Raw genomic sequence first — 21,989 nt, forward strand, 5'->3', positions numbered from 1 at the left:
CGCTCAGCTCGGCTCTGCAGCCCACAAGCAGTTCCCGCCGTCCCACAAACTGCTCCACCAGCCGGTCCACGAACTGCTCTGCTCCACGTCCCACAAGCAGCTCCCGCCGTCCTATGAACTGCTCCACCAGCCTGTCCACAAGGCACTCCAGCCGTCCCACAAACTGCTCCACAATATATCTTCAGGCTCCCCCACTACTTAACACAACACTCAGTGATTTCAGCTCTTAGGTGAATTTAGCTTGTATTAGGGGAGCCTCAGTGCTGGTACACCATTAGCCCAAAGTGAGCTCAGCAGCCTGTAACTAGACTCCTAATGGAATCAAAATCAGTTCTGATATTCCACAGTGGAGAGAGGAGAAAGTGCAATTAGCATGTAAGGCCCTCCCCAAGAGGCCCATGCCACCAAGTATTAATACCTGTCCCCCAACCTTTCTCAATTCACAGAGTTTTGGAACCCATGTCCCTCGCCTAGTGAGTGCTGCTTAGTTGATGGCGAGTCCCTCCATCATAACAAAAGGCCCAGTACAGTTCCAAGCACAGTTCCCATAGTCAGGGTAATAACAATTTATTCTTCCTGCCCCAACAACAGAGACACTGGGGATCCCACAGCAGCCAAAGTGACCATTTGGGCAGCTATGGGCTCATGCTAGGCGGGGTGGGTGTGCCTATGCAAATGAGATCAGCCCCTGAAGTTCTTTGCCACACCTCACCACCAGATGTCAGGATGGAGCTCATCCTGACTCTGCTTACATTTGTTTTGTTGCCTTAAGCAAGATATTCATCAATAATTGACCCTGCACTCAACTCAATGTTATTGCTCTGTCAGGATATAACATGATAACTTTTGAACATCACATCTGATCACCTCCAGTATCTCAGGGAACATGCTAGTCATCAGTGGACAGAGCCCTACTGATTTTTGGGAAAAGCAGAAAAGCCATTTGCACTTAAAAAGTGGCTCCTTGCTCTCTCTTCTGAGAATTGCCTACCGCCTGTGGGGTGGGTGCTCAGCCAATGGGAGAAGCCAGAGGCAGAAGAGAGAGGAGGAAGCTTCTTCCCTTCCTCACGCCTGGCATACTGCCTCTCCAAAGCCTGCTCCATAGAGGGGGAGAGCGCAAGAGTGCCCAATCCGAGGAGCATTGAAGGAAGGAAGCTTCCTACACTGGAGGCTGGGGGGAAATGAGGGACTCAGAACTTCTGGCGTGGAAGGGAAGGGGAGAACAGGGGACTATACGCAGTCCCTGATTGTTAGGGGGGAGGGCTGCACTGTGTCTCTGCAATAGAGGGGGGTGTGAGGGTGCAAATGTAACCCTCTGATGAGAATGTTCCAGGTCCCCCTCTGTGCCCAGTAAACAGAGGAGATGAGTTGCAACAGTCACCAAATACAAAGCTTTAGCTCAATCTGTAGCAGCTGATGCTTTTAGCTCTAGAGGTCCCCAGTTCAACCTCCAGTGTGTTAGCCAAGAAAGTGGACATCCCACTGGATAACTTGTAAGGGTTCGGGGGGAATGGAGGAATGGAAGGAGCCAGTGATGTGTGCAATGAGGTCCCACCCTCTCGGAACTAGTTGTTCCTGCCAGGGAGGAAAAATGTTTTTAGTTTGTTCCCACAGAATCTCCTGAAAAGGGTTTGTGATACCAGAACCAGACTGGGGAAAAACATTCCCAGAGAGGGTGAATGCCTTGACTTTGCTTTGGACTTTGTTACAGACCATTTAGGGAGGAGGTTGTGAAATCAGAGAAAAATGAAGGGGAAGAGGGGAGAACTGCTGGGAAGAGGAGTTTTTTGTTTGTTTTGAAATTTGAATCATGCCAAATAGTGGAAGATTACATATGCCCTCATGCCAGCTCCCACAAGGGCACACACTGGAGTTTGTTCTGATTATGAAACTTGACAGTAAATTTTATCACATCTGATACCAGAAGAACATGCTGAGTAAACAGGGAAGTACTGTCTAGCATATATAAAGCTCTTCAAAACATCCATGTTCTAGGAGAAGAGAAGCTGAAGACAGGTGAGTAAAATATTAAGCTAATTCAGAATGGGAGCTATTCTGAATTCTGTTCATTAGAAAATCCTCTGGGTAGTAATGAAAGATGAAATAAGTTCTACTTGAGTAAATGCCTAAAGGACAAATCCTGGAGTCAAGTCTACACTATGAGCTAGGAGTGTGATTCTCAGCTCACATAGATATAATCACTCACTCTTTTAGCTCTAGGGTGCTAAAATCAGTTGTGGGAACATGGGCAGTGGCAAGCAGCCACACGGGCTAGCTGTGCCGAGTAAAAACCTGCCTGAACTCCATGGGTATGTACTCAGCACGGCTAACCCATGCCGCCACTCGCCGCTGACTGTGCTCCTGTAGCTTCATCTCTATTTTTAGAGCATTTACTTGATGAGAGCTAGCAAGAGTATGTCTATGCAAGCTGGGAATCATACCCCTAGCTCATAGTGCAGACATACCCTTAGTGGTTATTACTGTGTCCCTGCTGTACAGTGAATAGAAGCGATGAGGCATCTGTTGATTATTCAGATTACTTTAGAGAAAACTAGAGTCCTGGCACTGCTAAAAAGGGTAGAGGTGATAATCTCCTGTGCCCTGCTCACAGAAATGACAACAACAATTAGCAATCAACTGCACAGTGGGTGTAGGGGACCCTGGCATAGAATAAAGGTGCATTTGTAGCAGCAGCAGCAGGTCACCTTGGACACTATGAATGTTACTAATTCCAGATCAAATATTACTGGGGTTTGTATTTTGAAGTAAGCTATTAAGATGCTACAAAGGCACATTATGAATATGATCAAAATTAAATAATTACAACTTGCTGTGTTTATTCTCTCAGATCTTTTCTACACTGAAATGACCTCATTTGTGTGCTGTGTCAAAGGGAGGCAGAGTTATTATTGCGCCCTCAGTCCCAGTATTTATACACTAATACACAAAATTCCCTTGTATCTCAGTATTTGCACATTCAGTGAAGAAAGCACCCAATCATTTCTTTGTATTTCTTCACAGCGGTACTGTACATTTTGATATTTTGGTTTCTCTGCAGACTTGGATTTATTTTCCGACTCTCTTGGGTGCCTGAGAAGAACTGTCCCCATGCTACTAACGCTGATGATTCTGGGCCTTGCTGCCCTTTTTGGTGAGTTTGAGGTCCATGTCTACTTCATTAAGCTCAGTGCCAAAGCAACAGTGTAAAGAGATGATTGTAGGGATGGGGAGATAAGAGATTAAGGCATTTTTCTGACCACTCCTACAAAACCTAATTATGGACATGGAAGAATGAGTTTGGTGCAACAGCAAATGGAATAGACAAACAATATTTGACAATGCAGCTTTCAGTATCAAGGATGACTCTAGCAAGGAGTGAGAATGAGGTGTTCCCAGTGAGGAGCACTGGGGTATAGAGGTCAGGACACTTTCATGTCTGGCCTTTTTTAGAGACCAGTGAAAGAAACATCTCTTTGCACAGGCCTTCCCCCCTCAACTGAGGCAGTGTCTTCTGGCTAGGAAGTCCTCCTCTCCACGAGATCTTTTTCCAAAACAACCCACAATGGAATGTACCCCATCTCAGAGTGGACCAGAGTCTAGTTTATGACTTTGAATTCTCTTAGCTTTACTTACGTTCACAATAGATGCTTAATGTAAAATATCTGCATTTAATTTTTCAGGTACTTCTGAGAGTCAGACTGGATGCTTTGGTAACATAAACAACGTTGATACCACTGGGGCTTCCTGTAAAACTGCAAGACAAGAAGGTTTAAATTACTGTGGTGAGTATAATTCTGCTGTTTTGTTGCTGTACTTCGGCACATAGTGTCATCACAATGATCCATAGTACGTTACACCTTCAAAGGACTTTTACAAGCATCAATTGATTAAACCTCACAAAAACATTCTGATTGGCTAGTATTATTCTCCTCATTTCACAGATGAGGAAACTAAGACAGAGAGGAAGACTTAATAAAACCTTGGGATGATTATGGTCCAGAAATTAAAAAGTCAGTGTTTACACAGGTGGCTTCTGATTCTTTAGGTATCCAACTTCAGACATTTACGGCCTAATTATTAGAAGTGCTCACACAAGCACCTCTAATTAAACTTACCAGGAGCTGTGAATGTTCAGAATCTCTGAAAATCAGGCCCAAGGTATCTCTGATTAAAGCATCCAAAATTAACAGTCACTTTTTAAAATTTGATACAAATGATTTTCCTAAGGCTGTTCAGCAAATCAGTGGCAAAGCTGGGATTGGTACTGAGGAATTCCTGATCCCATTTGCTTGGTTAGTCCTCATTATGTTACACCAGCTACTTGCACATCAGATCAATAGTTTATCCGGTATTGTTGGGAAAATCAAAGGAGCTCCCTATTCTTTTGCTCTACAAATAAAATTGGACTTAATGCCAAACCCTCCTGTTGTGGGTAGGATTGAGATTCCCTTCTAATGTAGCATGAAATGGTCCTGAGACTCCAAAAGAAACTGAGGCAAAAGTGCAACTATTGGGAACTACTGTCTCAAATTGCAGTTGTCCCCCTCTACATAAGTCTTCTGCGTCTGTCCCTAAGAATCCCACCATTCTGAATCCCCCTCTCAGCTTTAAAACCCCATAGTACAGTCCTGTCCTTCTGGCCAGACAGGGGTAGATGTGACTCCTCTCAACATCACTCCTGCATCATCCAGACACCGACAGGTTGCTGTCAGTTTCTCTTCAGAGGCTGAACACGCTCTCTCTCCAACTCCTCCCAAGCCCATTCCATCTTGGGACCTAAAGATATAGAAATTAAACCAGCTTTTACACATTAATTACACAGGGCACAATTCGTTTTTGCCTTGCTTTCACAACACACATAACTCTCACCTAAGGTGCCACAAGTACTCCTGTTCTTTTTGCGGATACAGACTAACACGGCTGCTACTCTGAAACTCTCACAAAGGCTCTCATATGGCAAACCAGAGCTTTTGGCTTTTGAAATGTCACATTGACTTAATAATCTTAAAGAAAACACCTTTTACTTTTACATTTACTACAGGAGTTCCTGCATCAGAAAAGATTGCTGAGAGGGACTTAAATAATATGAACAAATATAAAACCATCATTAAGAGCGCTGGCAAAAAAAGATGTATGGATCCAGCTGTGATCGCTGGTATCATCTCTCGGGAGTCGCATGCTGGAACTCTCCTAAAGGGTGGCTGGGGCGATAACGGCAATGCATTTGGTTTAATGCAGGTCAGTAATGATCAATAAACTAGGAATAAAATACTAGAGTATATCCAAGTGTTTCAACAGAGAGAGCCTGCTTCGTTTCTCACTAGCGCAGCTCTGTCTGAGCTTGATACTTGGCACACTGCTGGAAAATGAACTATTGCTGGGGCAGCAGCGCATTGCACTGGCATAGGTCAGACCTGGGGTGATAGAGGCGAATTCTTGTGCTTCAGTTTGAACAGGAGTTCATTCTGTGGGTTAATGGAAGTCCCTGAAGAGGCTGCACATTTTACCCTTCTACACAAGAAAAGTGAAGGACTTAGTGGCAGCAGCAAGTTAGGGGGAAAGCATCAGACAAAAAGACGAAGTGAAAACTGGCAGGCTCAGAATGACAGGGCAGGCTTTAGCCACAATCTCATGCCACTGAGTCCTTCATGATAACAACAGAGTTTAAAATATGCACCTGGCTAACACCATAAAATAAGACTGTCAGTGATAATCCAACAACAAAAGAACAGAGTGTAATCTTATGGTTCACTTTGAACTTTTGCATTTCTTTGAATTTAGCCAGGCCCTTGTCATCTGTGGCATTATATGTTTGTAATGAAGTCAGTGAGACTACTCAGAAGGGAAATCTTTAAGGATGAGAAGTAAAGATTTTCTGGATAAAGCCCTTACTTTCCTCTGTGGGTCAGGAAGTGTGGCCCCCATACTGCAGCACCAGACACTGCAGCAGTGGTAGCCAAATACATAACTACAACTTGAAATGGAAAAGAAGCAGCATTTTAAGATAAGTCTTTTTTCATTAGCACAGTCCAATGTACTATCCCTCGGTGTCTGTCCTCAGGGCACAACAGGAAGTGCACTGAAGATCCATGGACATTAATGACCAAAAACTGATTTATCAAACAAAATTTGACAATTAAAATCACGTAGAGTATATTGAGAGGGAAATAAACTGCATAAACACATCCTCTTTTCCCCCCTGGCTCCTCTAGGTTGATAAAAACAGCCATAGTATTGTTGGACGGTGGAATGGTGAAGATCATCTCCTTGATGCTACACGTATCCTTGTTGGTATGATTAAGGGAATCCAGAAAAAATTCCCCAGATGGACAAAGGAACAACAGATGAAAGGTACAGTGTAGATTTGTATAGGAATTAAGGGAAAATCTCTGGCAAAAATCATGTTTGAAAGTTTGTGTTACTGACACTCTAGAATAATAAGCATTTAAAAGAATCTCGCATAATTTTTCACCACTGATGCTGTTTGTCTACTTCCTGAGTTTGAGTGGTGTCCCATTCTTTAGCACAGTGTTGTGTGATAGATTTCTAACACTTCATGGGGAATATTTATTACCCCCCCCCCCAAATCTAGTTTATATTGACTGTGTTAGCTACTTTGGTGTTTCATTGCAGGTGGGATTTCTGCCTACAACGGAGGACTGGGAAATGTCCGAAGTTATGTAAATATGGATATTGGCACGCCTGGCGATGATTATGCCAATGATGTCGTTGCACGAGCCAAGTTTTATAAGAGAAATGGATACTGAATCTGGGAGTTCTCTTCTTTCAGATACATTGTGGTGCATCTGATTATCAGTCTGACGTTCATTACGTATGTTTGGAGGAAGATTAAAAGCTGTATCCTGAAAATCCGTATTGATGCATATAGGCCCCCTGAGTGCAGTGGGAAGAATTGCTTCAGTAGGGGGGGTGGGGTCTCAGGCACCAGATTTTTAAATTCTGCAATCAGTAAAACATTGGTTATATGGTAACTTCAAAACAGTTGGCCTCTATCTAACCAAAGGAAACATTAACCAGAGTATTGATAATATCCCATCCTATTCTGATTATTTCTCTGAGTTATTAAAGCTGCTCTATCTCCTGTTAGTCTTCTACCTTCCCATTTTTAATCATATTTCAATATCTGCTGTTGTCTTAAGAAATAAAAAGGGAAAAGTAATCTCTTTGGGGAAGGAAACATGGATTTTCAATCTTTTTATGATTTAGTCTGACAAGTTATTTTTCATTGCAGCTGGACAGAGATCTGTAAACTTATTGTATGTGGGGATTTTATTGACACATCTTTTACTTTGGCATGGAAATGCCTAGAGCCTGGGATGGATGCTTTTAATTGAACAGAAATAAGCAAATGAAAATTGAATTAAAATTGTTATTTAGCAAATGAAGCAAGGCTCCAGTGCTCATCTTTTCAGTTGTATTAACCAATGTTTGATAAGGACAACAATACATTTAAAGCAGATAAACAAACTTAAAAGGGAATCGAATGAAAGAAATTTGTGCTACCCGAGATTATGGGGTTTTTTGCTGCTTCCAAAGGCCTTACCACCTCATTAAATGAAAAGGAGTGATAACCTACTTGAGAAAACATTAGTCCTATCCAGAACAGCAGGTCTTACACTCTTTTGACTTTGAGATCAGCAGTTGAGCACTTTTTCTGGAGTGCGTTCAGAATCCATTTGTTCCCAATGTAGATGGGAGCTACAGGATAAAGGAGCATTTTTGAAAAGCTTGTCAATTCATTTAGGACCTTTAAGAGCCTGAACCAATGTCCATTGAGTCAATGGAAAGACTGTTGTACTATAAACAGAAGGGTGCTCCTCTCTGGCAAAAGGAACTGGAGAGATAGACAGAGTTTGTTTTCTGGCTGCATTTTGCATAGCTGGGTTTGCAGGGAGAGAGAGGACCTAAGAACTTTAACCCTGAGATAAGGGTGAAGCTGAAAGGGCCAGGTAGGAAGAAGTCCAGGAAGAAGCAGCAACTAACCAAATTGAGAAATATGTGGCTGCTGTTTATAGTGGGCAGCCCTGGGTGCTCCTCTTGGCCACAGGTAAGGTGGCATAAATCCCAAGAAGAGAATTGAACTTCTTTAGCAGCCTGAACAAAGGGCTGAATTTAAAGGGCTCAGGGCTTGGGCTGAAGACCCTAGTGAAGGCGGATAGACCATTTATTTATTGGCCTCTTTAATACCCTGGCGGGGGTCCAGTTGGACTTTATGACTGGACTGGAGGGCCAGAGAGCCACCAAAGACCCAGCAAGGTCAGCCAGCAGCCTGCAGGGGGCACCTAGGGTGAGAAAAGGACTGATAAGGCACCCCACTGCTCAGAGGCTCTCCAGAGGTGAGGGCCCCATTACAACTTAGTACTCAAAGTGGATTTTTGAGGGTTGGCCACTGAAACAAGGGCAGGGGAAAACTTTAAAAATTGAAGAATTGATGAGACTTCTATCCCAGCAGCAGGACAGCTCTGCTGAAAATCAGCGGCGAAGAGCTGAAAGTCAACAAGAGGCCCAGCAGGCTGCCCAGCAATATCCAGCTGTGCTCCTAGAGGTGCTTCAGCTGCTCTAGCAGCAGAAACAGGAACAGCAGTTCCAGGAGTCACAGTTATAGTGGCTAACTAGCTTAGCCCCTCCAAAATTTGTTGAACCCCAGTCCAGGGATACCTCTGGCCAAGATGGGGCCCCATGACAAACCGGAGGCCTTCCTGGTTACATTTGAGCATGTGGCCACAACCACAGTCTGGAGTAGAGAAACCTGGGCCACCCGCTTGGGCCCTTTTCTTTCCAAGGAAGTCCAGGTGGCCTGCCATGCTCTAGATGAGGAAAAAACTAGAGATTATGATGCAGTGAAAGCCATCATGCTTGATCAGTTGGGGGTATCCCCAGAAACATAGTGGTTTAGATTCCACCACCAGCCCTGGAACCCTGAGTGTCTTTAGGCTGTGCAGCATTGGCTCAGAGCCCTGGCCCCAGCAGCATGCTGACAGCACAAAGGTCTCATTCTGACCTTCCTTCACCCCAGTCACATGTTGTGAGGTCACCGCAACAAACCTTCCAATGTCAAATCTCTCCTGCAAGTGTCCAGTCCCTCTTCCTGGACACTCACAGAGGTAACCCCACATTTGCTGTCTTCAGAGAGCTGTTGGGGACACTGGGGCATGGCCACTAGGTAACTCGAGGGGATGGAAGACCACGAGTGTCGATGAAGCCCCCTCGCACTAGGCCCAAGTGTCCTTGGCCCCCCCTCCCGCCTGGAGGCACTCGCAGCAGCTCTGCGTACTAGGCCCAAGTGTCCTTGGCTCCCCCCCTCCCCCCCCTGCCTGGAGGCACTCACAGCAGTTATGCTGAGGATCTGCAACAATATGTTGCAGAGCCAGACTGCCTGAAACTAAGCAATGCCAAACAGGGCAGATATGGAAGAACAATGCTGAATAAAGCAGCTTTATGTATGGTTTAACAAATGATACAGAGAACAAGGGCACTAGCTGGGAACTGGATTGGCTGGCTATATGGATACTTAGGGCAGCTTGCTATTGGATAAGTATGCCGGGAAAAAGGATGTATAAAAGCCTGTGTAACTTCCTGCTCTGGGTGCAGGATTTGAGATTCTATTCTCCCTGTACCTTTTTGCAGCTGCAAATAAACTTTTCTGCTTCTCCACCCCGTTGTGATTATTGGGTGTAGCACACCGGGTAGCGAACCAACTCCAGCTGTTGTTTAGCCTCTCGGCACTGGGTGCCGGCAACAGAGCCAGTACACATAACAGCTTGTTAGCTCAGCTGGGGTTATACCCTCCCACCTTCATACACAGAACTGAGAGGGTTTGTAGTAAAACTAAGAATAAGGTTAACAAAGAAAATAGATTTAAGTGATTTCAAGCGAGAGAGATACAAAAGGGTTAAAAACAAAACTAACCTGCATTCTAATGTCTAAAACTTAATTCTAGCAAGATACAGCTTGCCTAGCATGGTTTCTTACTTACACCAAGTTGTCAACATTCTCCAACTAGTTTTGCAGGAAGACCCGTCTTTCATCACTATAAAGCGACAGCTTCTTTGTTTTCCCAGATGATGGGTGAATCAAATGTCTCTTTACCCCCTTTGTATTTCCCCAATGTTTTTTGTCTGTTTCAAGAGCCAGGAAGGCTTCCTGGGGGCGCGGACTCCATTCCCCATCAAGATCATTCACCCCCACTTGCTAGCTTTGTTTACCCTTATGTAAATATACTTTTCATTGTTCTTGGTGATCAAGCCGGTCAGACATCTAAATACACATTATTTTGTCTAGGGGAGGCTGGGCTTTATGCATTGCCTGCTAAACACATTTTAAGAACATATTTCCAGCACACATTTATAACTATTTGTACACACCCAGTAGTACACCACGCAATGAGTTTCAGGACCAGCATCTTACCAGTTTGCATATGATACTTCACATCACAGGGGCTGACTTTCATTTTTCTGGGTGGGTGCTCCACCTCCACTCTTCCCCAAGGCCCCACCCTCACTCCACCTCTTCCTGTCCCCGCCCTTCCCCTAAGGCACTGCCCACACTCTGTCTCTTCTCACCCCCGCTCTGCCCCCTCCCCCCCAGTCAACCCCACCTTCCCCCACCTTCTGCCAAACAGCTGATCAGCAGGACTGGCCAAACAGCTGTGGCTGGTGGGTGCTGAGCCCCCACTATTTTTTTCCATGGGTGTTCTAGCCAACCCATGGAGTCGGTGCCTACGCTTCACATGATACCTTTTTAGACAGACTGACAAAAATAAACCTGTTTTGCCTCCTTTGTCTGTTTACAGACTCCAAAAGATAGTATCAGAGATTATCCATACTGTCATTCAGCTTTGTTACATACATTTCACAGCTATATTAATGACCAGCACGTTATTAGTTTACAAGTGATATATTACAAGACACCTTTTAAATGAATATCATGACAACAGTGTGAAGTGTGCTGAGCTTGTCAGGCCAGTTAATATTTACTGTTGCATAGCTGGGAGCCCTTTGCCATCTCACTTGGAGTGCGTTAGGGTCACATTTTGCCAAAGGTGTTTATAGAACAAAAGGGAACTGCACACTGAAGGAACAAGCTTCTGAGGTGCATTTGTGTTTAGTTTTATTGCTTAAAAAAGAAACAAGTTTCTCGTAAGTATATCTATTTTTTTCCTTTCAGGTGCAATTTCTGCATATAATGCAGGACCTAAAAATGTCCAGAGCTATGACAGAATGGATACTGGCACAACAAATAATGACTACGGCAATGATGTTACTGCAAGAGTCCAGTTTTTGGAGAGAAATGGATTTGGAAACTAGCACTCGTATAGAGAACAATTTCTAAAAGTAGTGTAGTCAGAGTGATTTAAAAAATACTACTTTTCCGATATAAATCTTGGAAATAGAAAAATAAGTTAGGAGCTCCAAGAGGCGTTTAGGTTAGAAATAATTTCTAAAAATGAAAAATTACATATATTAATTATACTAGATTAGGTTAGATTACATTAGGTTATTAAAATTGGAAGTCTTAACTCTAATAACCAAATGCAAAACTGGTGCAGTAAGTGTTTACGGACATACATACACATACACATATACACACACACTCATAGAATGATCAATACATCATTTTTAGTAAGAACATATAGATAGTATAGTATTTTTTAAATGACATCAAATTTATAAACATTGAATATAAGTGTCCCCTTGGTTTAAAGCAGGCACAATAAACTTTAAAAAAAAAACCAATTACCAGATTATGTATGCTTTTTGGGATGTTTTGGCTGAAACAGCCCAAGAGACTTTGGGTTATGTAGTGGAGTCATTGTAGAGAAAAGTTGGTGGCTTGGGGGTGGAGTCAAAGGCAATAGTGTATGGTTTGGGGGTTCAGGTTGAAAAATGTTCAGAATACCTCTCTGAGAGCTTTGCACTAAAGCACCTCTTGTGTAGTCAACATTATTATTCTTTACCTGTTCTGTGTTAAGTTAAAGAATCCACATAGTTTAATAGAACTTTATCAAAGGCTGCGAACACCTTGGGATCTAACTTCCAGACAATCTGGGAGTAGTAAGTGTACCCAAACAGGAGCACAGAAATGGAACTTTCAGGACTTTCATTTCTTCTTAAAGGTAAATAAAAGTTTGTGTTCCCTTATATAGTCAGTCATTTTTCAGGTACCTTGATAAACCCAATTTTTGTTTAAACAGGGCTTTATCTAAATTGGCTTATTGCTCTTTAACTCAGCTTTTATGGTAGGGTGTGGCTACCAGCTGCACCCCAAAAAATCCACAATGGACACACATGGTGAAATGACTTCAGCCCAGTAATTCATCTTGAGAAAGGATGGTGGCTCAGCTCCAAAGGAATTTAGGTGCCTAAATCCCAAATGTGGGTACCACTGCAATCCAGAAAACCCCCACTGAGCTGCTAACTAACCCTGTAGGTGCCTAAACTCACTCATGGAATAAATTTTCACTTGAAAAGTTCCCTAGGAACCTCATTTTTGCCTCTGGGCCTGCATACTGATGCCTAACTCATACCTAAGCCCCAGTGCAATCCTCAAATCAGACGATAGATGGGGGAACACCATCATGGCCTGATCAGATAGGCATTTTCTAAGCATGACTTACTCCACACAAAACAGAGGAGGACAACTCCCTTATAGCCTTGATCCCGTGGTTAGGGTGCTCAGGTGGGCTGAGGGAAGCCCATTTGATTTTCCCTTTTCTTCATTAGGCAGAGGGGATTTGAACAGGAGTTTCCCACCTTTCAAATGAGCACCCTAACCCCCAGGGCATATTCAGATGTGGGTCTCTTGTTGTAGTCATTCTATGTTGTATTAAATATTAATGGGCCCAGAGAGAGAATGAGACTATCGTCCAATGGTTAGAACACTCACCTGCGGTTGGAATCCTGTTCAAATCCCTTCTGCTTGTCAGGCGGAGAGGGAACTGAACCAGTTTCCCACATTCTAGGTGAGCGCTCTGACACTGGGACAAAGGACGGCACCTGCCATCTCCTCCTCTAACACCCTCCACACACACACACACACACACACACATTGTTGTGGGAGTCAGGCAGGTGCCTAACTTCTGTTCTCTCAAGCAACAGCTTAGGCATCAAAGGTGCCTGACTCCAGGAAAGGCATTCCCAGCTGTAGATTGCAAGCACAGATAGATGCCTCCCTGTATCCCACACTCAGGCCATGTCTACACAAGTTATGTTAGCATTCAGCTGCTGAAGTTTGTATATCACTCATGCGCTTGCATATTTGGCTGCTTGTGTCTGCGCTGCACGTATTTTCCAGGACTTCTTGTTTTGATACAAAGTGCTATACATGGTGGGTAGGCAACCCAGTGTGCCATTTGCTGCCTTCTGGCAAAATGCCTTTTGGGCAATGTTCACAATGTGTTGGAGGAAGTAGTTGTTTCAAGGTCTTAACTCAAAACTTTTATAGTGAGACAGTAAACTGTGCTACTCATGGACAGGCTGGGTTCCATTTTAATAATTTAATACAGTAACTCCTCGCTTAACATTGTAGTTATGTTCCTGAAAAATGCGACTTTAAGCATAACGATGTTAAGAGAATCCAATTTCCCCATAAGAATTAATGGGGGGGGGGGGAGGGGGGAGGGGTTTGGGTTCCAGGGAAAATTTTTTCACCAGACAAAAAAAAACTATATATTATACACACACACACACACACACACACACACACACACACACACACACAGTATAAATTTTAAACAAACAATTTAATACTGTACACAGTGATGATGATTGTGAAGCTTGGTTGAGGTAGTGAAGCTAGAGGGTGGAAGAGGGTGGGATATTTCCCAGGGAATGGCTTACTGCTAAATGATGAACTAGCTTTTGGCTGAGCCCTCAAGGGTTAACCCATTGTTGTTAATGTAGCCTCACACTCTACAAGGCAGCACGAATGGAGGGAGGGGAGACAGCATGGCAGACAGAGACACAGGAGAGGGGAACACCCTGACATTAGCCCCCCTCTCTCCTCCTCTCCCTCCCCATCCCTGCGCACAGCAAGCAGGAGGCTCCTGGGAGCAGCTCCAGGGCAGAAGCAGAACATGACAACTGAGCTACCAGCAACTGATGGCCTGCTGGGCGGCTGCCGCACAGGGAACTTAGCGGTGCGGCGAGCTGATGAGGGGCTGTCGGTCCACCCTGATTCCAAGCCCCCACCAGCTAGCTCCAACTGGCTGCTCTTCCTGCAAGCAGTGGACAAAGCAGGCGGCTGCCAAACAACGTTACAAGGGAGCATTGCACAACTTTAAATGAGCATGTTCTCCAATTGATCAGCAATGTAACAACGAAACTTTAAGTGAGGAGTTACTGTAGACACCACTCCCAATTTATTGGTTAAATAATTTATTTTATAGAAGTGAGAATAGTCAGTGCATACTACGATTTAATTGCTTTTTGTTCCACGTGTTTCAGATGCCGCCGAATTACTAATTCTCCTGTGCTCTTAAGTAAGGTATCTGACATTTCCTCTTCTGTGGGAATTCCATGAGGCAGTTTCAGGGGCTGAATTCTACAGACAAGAGAATTTGTTTAAAACATGGACTATGGTAACAAGTTATTTTAATTGTTGCTGGTTAAAGGAAAAGTTAACAAACCTTATTAGATGCTTTATGACTTTCAGTTTTTCATTCACAGATGGGATATTTTTGTGCACTCTGGGCTGATTTGCCTATAAACAATGCAGAATGTTACAAACTCACTTCGAAAAAGCAATTTATGTCTCTAGGAACTGATGTATTCAACTGAAGAATTCACATATCAATAAAAGAAGAACATAGTACACAAAATTAAACTACTTTGGGAAATTCACACTTCTTGAAAATAAGTGTGCTAAAATTCATTAAACTTTTGGGATTCACTAACATCTTCATTAATACAAATGCTTATTTCCTATTAATATCCATGGGAGATCCATACATCTAGGCTCCAATCATGCAAATACCTACCTATTTGCTCAACTTTATTATTGTGAGTAATCCTTTTGATTTCAATAGGATTTGAAGATCTGAGAAAAGAATTTTGCCCTAAATTTTTAGGCTAATTACTTTACAGATGTGCATGATAAACATGAAATAAAGTAAATTAGAAAGTATACTTTATCCAGTCCAAGATCATGTATTATCTTCTTTTCCCAGTATGGACGACCTATTCCACTTTTGATTCTAGTGACAAGATGCAGTTTGTGAGGCTGCTGAGGATCACCTCCGTATTTTTCATGATCTGAAGGCCGTGGCTGAAATACCTACAAATAAGTAGTTCACAAAAGGCATGTTTTTGTTTTTTTATTTTTAAACCTTTCAACAGTTACTGAATCCAACAATATCTTGCTGTAAAAATATTCCCCTAAAATATATTTTAGTCTTTCACTAGAAAGAAAATGTGGCAACCCCCCCTAAATTTCTAATAATCTTCCCTTCCAGAAAGGCAAAGCAGCAACATATGACCATAGTATTAAAAAAGCTAATCTCCAAATAACCTACAATTATTTCAAGTGTTTCCTCATGACAGTTTGCGTAAAGATACAATAAGTTTGGGGTCATGATCCTCCATTCATATATAGCCTAGTCTTTGGGGGCATGATTCTTCAACCATATATATATATGAACACATAAGAGCAGAGGTCTAGTTGTAGGACTGGGACCCAAATTTGTAAGATGATTGTGACAGGCTTATTACTCAAGAATGCCCTGTTTCAGAAATAAAATCAACTACAATCAGACACTGGTTTTTCATACAAGAATCTGAGTGCATATCTCTCTGGTTTAACAATGGTATTGCTCAGTACTGTTACAAATTAGTCTTACTAAAAAAATTAAAGGTATAAACAAACCCAAAACATGCTTTCAAATCTTTAAATATTGTGCTTACTGAAGCTGGAATTCTTGACTTCGTAAATTTATGGCGAATCCATCCTGTCCAAGTCAGTGATTCCATGCTGCTTTTTGCCAGAGTCTAAAAAAGTTAAGGCATGATTTGTTAAATTTATTCAAGGCGAAAATTATTAACATTTGTATTGTACATAAAACCGTGAAATGACTAAATTAGGATCAGGGTCCCATTGTGCAACCAGAATAACCGATACAATACTGTGCCCTTATTATATCAGCGTGTGCTCTGACACCGAGACGTTTAGCATAGTCTTGCTTAATGAAATCAAATACTTTTGAAACCTTTTAAAGCCTGTGTTTCTGCTCCTGGTGTCTAGTGAAATGAGGACACAACCCCTGGTTTCACTAGAACGGAGGCTGCAGAACGGCAGGCGTGCTTCTGGCCCTGCAAACGAGGAAAACCTCGGTGAGCCGGGACGCGCACTCTGAGCGCGATCAGGCAGCGCAACTCACTGGGGCTGACCCGGTCTGGAGGGACGGTCCCAGGGGAATCAGGCTGCAGCCCGCCCTAGTGTGGCCCAGGATAGCTCGGAGGGGCAAGAGCCCCAGTCCTGCGACCCTTTCACCAGGGGCTCAAGGGGCCAGGGAAGCGGAGCACGGAGCGCAGCAGCCGGCGCAATGGGAGGCCAGGGGCTGCAGGCCCGGTCCCACTCTCACGCCGCCCTTCCTCCCCTTGGAGGAACTGCCCCCCACTCCCACGGCGACCAGCACAGGGAAACCCCCCAGCTCTGCGCCCCACTCACTCTCCAGGCGGCCGGGGGTCTCTTAGCGACGCAGCCCAGCGCTGCCGCCGCCATCTTGGCCCCGAATGTGATTTCCGGATTCCGGCAGCCACTAAGATCGGCACCTAGAAGCCGCTGCACTTTGGTTCCGACTACTTCCGGCGCGAGGGCGGGGAGGGAATAAAGCGCGACACCGACGGCCGCTTCGAGTTTTTCTGGGTCCTGAAAATCACGTGACCGCCTCCCCCACGGAAGTGGTGGCTGGTGGCGCGCGCAGGCTTAGTCCAGCTTGGGGGTTCGATGCCCGCCGGGTGCCGCTTACCGCCCGCCCCCATGTCCCAGGCCGGTCCGGGCGCGGTGGCCGCGCTGGAGCCCCCGGCGGTGGCGACGCTGAAGCGGGCGGTGGAGCTGGACTCGGCGTCCCGCTTCCAGGAGTCGCTGGTGTGTTACCAGGAGGGGATTGACCTGCTGCTGCAGGTGCTGAAAGGTACCGACGGGCTGGATCCCCACACCCGGGCTCTGCGGCGTGGCCCCTACCTCCCCTCCAGCGCTGTAGCTCATCCCGCCCAGAGCCGGGGCTGGCTTCCTGCCCGCCCCGCTTCGCCGGGAAAGGTCGGGAGCCGCAGCGCCAATGCAACCCCCCGGCAGAGTTAACGCTGCTCCTTCCTGAGCTTGCAAACGTTTGGGGCTGGGGGCTGTCATTTTCTCCGGGGTTGCAGAGAGCGCGGGGCGGGAGGGAGCCCAGCTCTGGCTGACCTGCAGGTGCTGCCTCTTTAAGGCCTGGTCTATACTAGAAAATTACGTTGTCTTAACTATGTTGGTCAGAGGTGTGAAAAATCCACACCCCTAGGTGGTGTAGTTAAACCGACCCAAATCCCTGTGTAGATGGTGCCAGAAGAATTCTTCTCACAACCTAGCTACTGCCTCTTGGGGAGGTGGAGAAACCCCTCCCCTTGGCTTAGGAAGTGTCTAGGCTGAAGCCACACGGCTGTGCTACTGAAGTGTTTTAAGTGTAGATGAGCCCTAATAACATTAATGTACGTGCTACATGCTTAGAGAGGTGGTGATGTGCATGTTACGGTTATATGTGCCTGTGTTGGGCCTCTCTTCATAAATGACTAAGGCCTGGTCTACACTAGGAAATTAGATCAGTAACTAAATCTCTCAGGGGGTGTAAAAAATCCACACCCCTGGACAATGCAGCTAAACCAACCTAACCCTGGCTGTAGATAGAACAAGGTCCATCAGAGATTACCTACACTGGGGAGAACCTGTCCTGTCAGTGTAGACAGCATCCTCACTGAAGTGCTACAGCAGCACCACTGTAGCATTTTAAATGTAGACAAGTGCTAAGAACATTACTGGCTACACTTGCAGACGTAGAGTGCTTTGAGTTAAACCCGCCTTCACAGAGCGCAGTAGGGAAAGCGCTGCAGTCTGTCCACACTGACAGCTTCAAGCACACTGGCATGGCCACGTTTGCAGCACTTGCAATGGCATTGGGAGCTGTGCATTATGGGCAGCTATCCCAGCATGCAAAGTGGCTGCAACTATGCTTTTCAAATGAGGGGGGGGGTGGAGTGTGACAGAGTGTGTTGTGTGTATGTGGTGGGGAGAGAGTGGGTTTTTGGGGGGCTGAGAGCATGTCAGCATGTTGTCTTGTAAGTTCAGACAGCAACAGACCCTCCCCTGCCCCCTCTCTCTCTCTCACTCACACAGCATTCCACAGTAATGGTTGCTTTGTCTGGAAGGAGATAAGCAGCCAGCAGCCGCTGTCAGAAACGGAGCTTTTAAGGGGCATTTCCGCATTCCTACAGCCAATTCCAAACAATAAGAGCGGCCACTTTACTTAAGGGGATTATGGGACATTTCCGGAGGCTGATCAGAGCGCAGTAAAACAACACCTCGTTCACACTGGCACCACAGCAAATGTTATTCCACTCGCAGAGGTGGAGTACCAGCAGCGCTGAAGCCGTGGAGTTAGAGCACTCTGTGTCTTGCCAGTGAGCTGGTACACCCAGGGTCCTTTATTGTGCTGTAACACGCAAGTGTAGCTAAGCCCCCCACACACACACAGTGGTTCCACACACACACACACGTTCAAGAAACTTATCCTGGGGCATATGCAGGCTTGGAAGGTTTAGATTTGTATTGATAAATACACAAAATATGTGTACTAACAAAGTATTTCCATGAATAATAAACAAAATTTACAGAATGAATGGAAAGAAGAACTGCTTGAGAACATATTAGAGTTTCATTTAAGGATATTTAATTTGTATATTTTGACATGTGATGTTGATCATTTGTGTTTTAACCATTAAAAAGCTTTAACTTGTTGAATCTCAACACCTACTTTCATTAAATAATTGTTGTCTCACCACCCACCCATAATTTTCTGGAACTGTGAAAATTTTAAAAGTGATTAAAATAAACATTGATATTACCAGTCAAAATTATTTTTAAAAAATATCAAATTCTGCCAAGCCTAGGTACACACAATGAAAAATATTGAGAATCAAATAGTAAAGGGACTGGCTTTTGGGCATGGATGTAGGTCCAGTAGAGGATCTCTCCTCTCCTATAGACTGTTGAATGAAAAAAAAATTAGAGGACTTTATATCCTGGGGAATAATTACCAGACATAGTTGTCCTCCTTTTTTGAGATAATCTGAATATTTTTGATTCACAGCTACAAAAGATGAAACAAAAAAAGCTCATTACAGACAAAAAATACTTGAATACATGAAGAGAGCTGAAGCTATTAAAAAACATACTGAAAAAGAAAAAGAAGGTATGAAGTTGTACTGTAAATTTTTTTAAATGTTCATGAAATGATGCACTTGTACATCTGAAGTTACAATACAGTTACCTAGGATTTATAGAATACAAGTGTATGATTGCACTGTCTTGTTTAGTGAAGGATACTTCTTTTTTAGATGGTAAATACCACCAGCAAATTAAAATTGAAGAAAATTCAACTGGTTTCAGCTATGAGAAGGTTTTCCAAGACTACCTTAATGAGACCGTTACAGAAGTTTGGGTAGAGGACCCATACATCAGACATGTTCACCAGGCAAGTGGATCTTGAATGTAGTTTATCTATAAAACTAGAACAATTTTTTTCAGTTATTAAATAATCAAACTAACTCTTACAGTTCTACAACTTCTTAAGATTCTGTGAGATGCTTGTTAAGGGGCCCTGCAGAGTGAAAACTATCCACCTCCTAACTTCCTATGATGAAGTAAGTATCTAGACTTCATGTATAATATCTATTATTCATATTTACCAATATTTGGTAGACTGAGGCCCTCTCTCCTTCAACAGGAGATGCAATCAGGTCAAGAGGATTTAACAAACACTGAATAGTGTAATTCCAAATATTTTGCTAACTAATAAATTCTACTTATGTGGCATCCTAAGTGGAAGTGACCCTGGAAGAAAGATGTTTATATTGTCCTAGTTGACTGTCTATTGTAAGAAACACCATTAAATAAATTCTGCTGGGAGACTCGTTATAATAAGGAAGGCCTGGATACATTTTGATATTTTGGGGTTATGACAAGTATAAACCCTCTCATTGTCATTATACTCATTATAGCCCAAATCTTAATCTGAACAGATAATCCAGTGTACTGGGGAGGCAGCATATCTAATGGTTAGCGCATGGGACCCTGAGGGAGAATTGAGTCCTTGTGCATAATCAGTCATTGGCTTGCTATGTGATTTTGGCCACAGCAGTCACTGTACCTCAGTCATCCCATCTGCAAAAATGAGTATAATTTATCTGCCTTCATAAAGCATTTTGAGACTTAGATAAGTGTAAGAACAAAGTGGTGTTAGTGAATTGAAGATAAATGGACACAATTGGAACATGCAAGATGAAAAAACAACTTTTACTCTTAACAGGGTAGTGGAAAGAGTCAACAGACAAGTAGCCTAGAAGAAATAAAGCAATCACTAAAGAACTATGGAGTAACACTGAATGTCTCATTTTCATCTTCAATTCATGATCGAGAAATAAGGTTGGTGATGCAGAAAACCAATAAATTCCAAATTATTTAATCTTGATAAATTATCTATAACCATGGTTACAAATGTCATTCAAAGCAGAAGGCAGTTACTTTATCCAGTAAAGTAGGTTCTTCATAGTTTTGTACTGTGTTCAACTTTGGGACCGCTGCGATCTAGTTTTTAAAACAAGACATTGCTGTATTATACAGTTGACATCTACTCTAGCTAAAAATTTTGATTGAAATGGTGGGAGGAATTTGCATAACTTGTAGATATGATTACGGTTTTTTTCCTAATTATGTTAAATGTACCTACAGTTTGTAAACTTGTGAAGATGGAATAATATTGGGAATTTTTTAAATAGATTCAACAATGGATGGATGATTAAGATTGGAAGAGGGCTTGATTATTTTAAGAAACCACAGGTAGGTGTGTATTTTCTTTTGAATGAATTTGAATTACAACGTGGCTTATTCTAAAATTGTGTTCCTTTTTGCAGGGTCGTTTTTGCCTTGGATACTGTGACTTTGATTTGAGACCATGTCATGAAACAACAGTGGATGTCTTTCATACTAAACATACAAAGAAAACATGACCAAATATTTCTGTTATTTAATTACTGCTCTTACAACCTTTAAATGCCTGCTTTTAATGTCTCTCAATTACATGTAGTGTACATTTTTTATGGAATAAACTATATTTTTTTATATTTTTGATTACTTGCAGTGTGAATTAATAGAATTTCTAAATTAAATGGGGTAACACTTTAAAGCAAGGTACAGCAGAACCTCAGAGTTATGAACACCAGAGTTCCAAACTGACTGGTCAACCACACACCTCATTTGGAACCAGAAGTACACAATCGAGCAGCAGCAGAGACAAAACAAAAAAGCAAATACAGTACAGTACTGTGTTAAATGTAAACTACTAAAAAAATTAAAAGGGAAAGTTAAAAAAATTGCAAGGTAAGGACACTGTTTCTGTGCTAGTTTCATTTAAATTAAAATAGTTAAAAGCAGCATTTTTCTTCTGCATAGTAAAGTTTCAAAGCTATATTAAGCCAAGGTACAGTTCTAAACTTTTGAAAGAAAAACCATAATATGTTGTCCAGAATTACAAACATTTCGGAGTTACAAACAACCTCCATTCCCAAGGTGTTCGTAAACTCTGAGGTTCTACTGTATCAAATATGATGAATTAGCAGTGCTAAAAGTTCACAAGTGCTTAGGAAACTAGTTACGTTTCTGTAAATTATACATACTTCACAAACTTAGATGTTTTTGATCCAACACAGAAAATCCAAATATATAGA

At 43.1% G+C, this 21,989-nt stretch overlaps 3 protein-coding genes across 7 annotated transcripts; 2 read left to right on the top strand and 1 right to left on the bottom strand.

Annotated features, from left to right (window-relative positions):
• The first annotated feature begins 1,870 nt into the window (after positions 1–1,870).
• On the top strand, positions 1,871–7,406 carry LOC102941440 (lysozyme g). Its single transcript, XM_007068975.3, has 6 exons — positions 1,871–2,016; positions 3,059–3,151; positions 3,681–3,782; positions 5,042–5,238; positions 6,213–6,351; positions 6,634–7,406. The coding sequence occupies exons 2-6, from the start codon at positions 3,109–3,111 to the stop codon at positions 6,765–6,767; spliced, it is 615 nt and encodes a 204-aa protein (XP_007069037.2). The 5' UTR covers positions 1,871–2,016; positions 3,059–3,108; the 3' UTR covers positions 6,768–7,406.
• Positions 7,407–14,379: 6,973 nt separating this feature from the next.
• On the bottom strand, positions 14,380–16,846 carry MRPL30 (mitochondrial ribosomal protein L30). Of its 2 annotated transcripts, none has more exons than XM_027831129.3 (5): positions 16,684–16,846; positions 15,921–16,004; positions 15,148–15,294; positions 14,648–14,721; positions 14,380–14,562 (listed from the first exon to the last, which is right to left on the bottom strand). In XM_027831129.3, exons 1-5 carry the CDS (start codon positions 16,735–16,737, stop codon positions 14,430–14,432), a joined length of 492 nt encoding a protein of 163 aa, XP_027686930.1. In that variant the 5' UTR covers positions 16,738–16,846; the 3' UTR covers positions 14,380–14,429. The 2 variants fall into 2 exon arrangements, with proteins under 2 accessions (XP_027686930.1, XP_037754423.1); XM_037898495.2 differs by lacking the exon at positions 16,684–16,846 and adding an exon at positions 16,223–16,292.
• A 30-nt stretch (positions 16,847–16,876) lies between these two features.
• Positions 16,877–21,391, top strand: MITD1 (microtubule interacting and trafficking domain containing 1). 4 transcript variants are annotated; one of them, XM_007068977.4, is made up of 7 exons: positions 16,877–17,149; positions 19,355–19,456; positions 19,602–19,738; positions 19,821–19,907; positions 20,573–20,688; positions 21,042–21,102; positions 21,177–21,391. In XM_007068977.4, exons 1-7 carry the CDS (start codon positions 16,963–16,965, stop codon positions 21,270–21,272), a joined length of 786 nt encoding a protein of 261 aa, XP_007069039.3. In that variant the 5' UTR covers positions 16,877–16,962; the 3' UTR covers positions 21,273–21,391. The 4 variants fall into 4 exon arrangements, with proteins under 4 accessions (XP_007069039.3, XP_037754402.1, XP_043393094.1 ...); XM_037898474.2 differs by lacking the exon at positions 21,042–21,102; XM_043537159.1 differs by lacking the exon at positions 19,821–19,907.
• Positions 21,392–21,989: the final 598 nt, after the last annotated feature.

This window comes from Chelonia mydas, chromosome 1 (genome assembly GCF_015237465.2).
Source record: "Chelonia mydas isolate rCheMyd1 chromosome 1, rCheMyd1.pri.v2, whole genome shotgun sequence".
Lineage (NCBI taxonomy): Eukaryota > Metazoa > Chordata > Testudines > Cheloniidae > Chelonia > Chelonia mydas.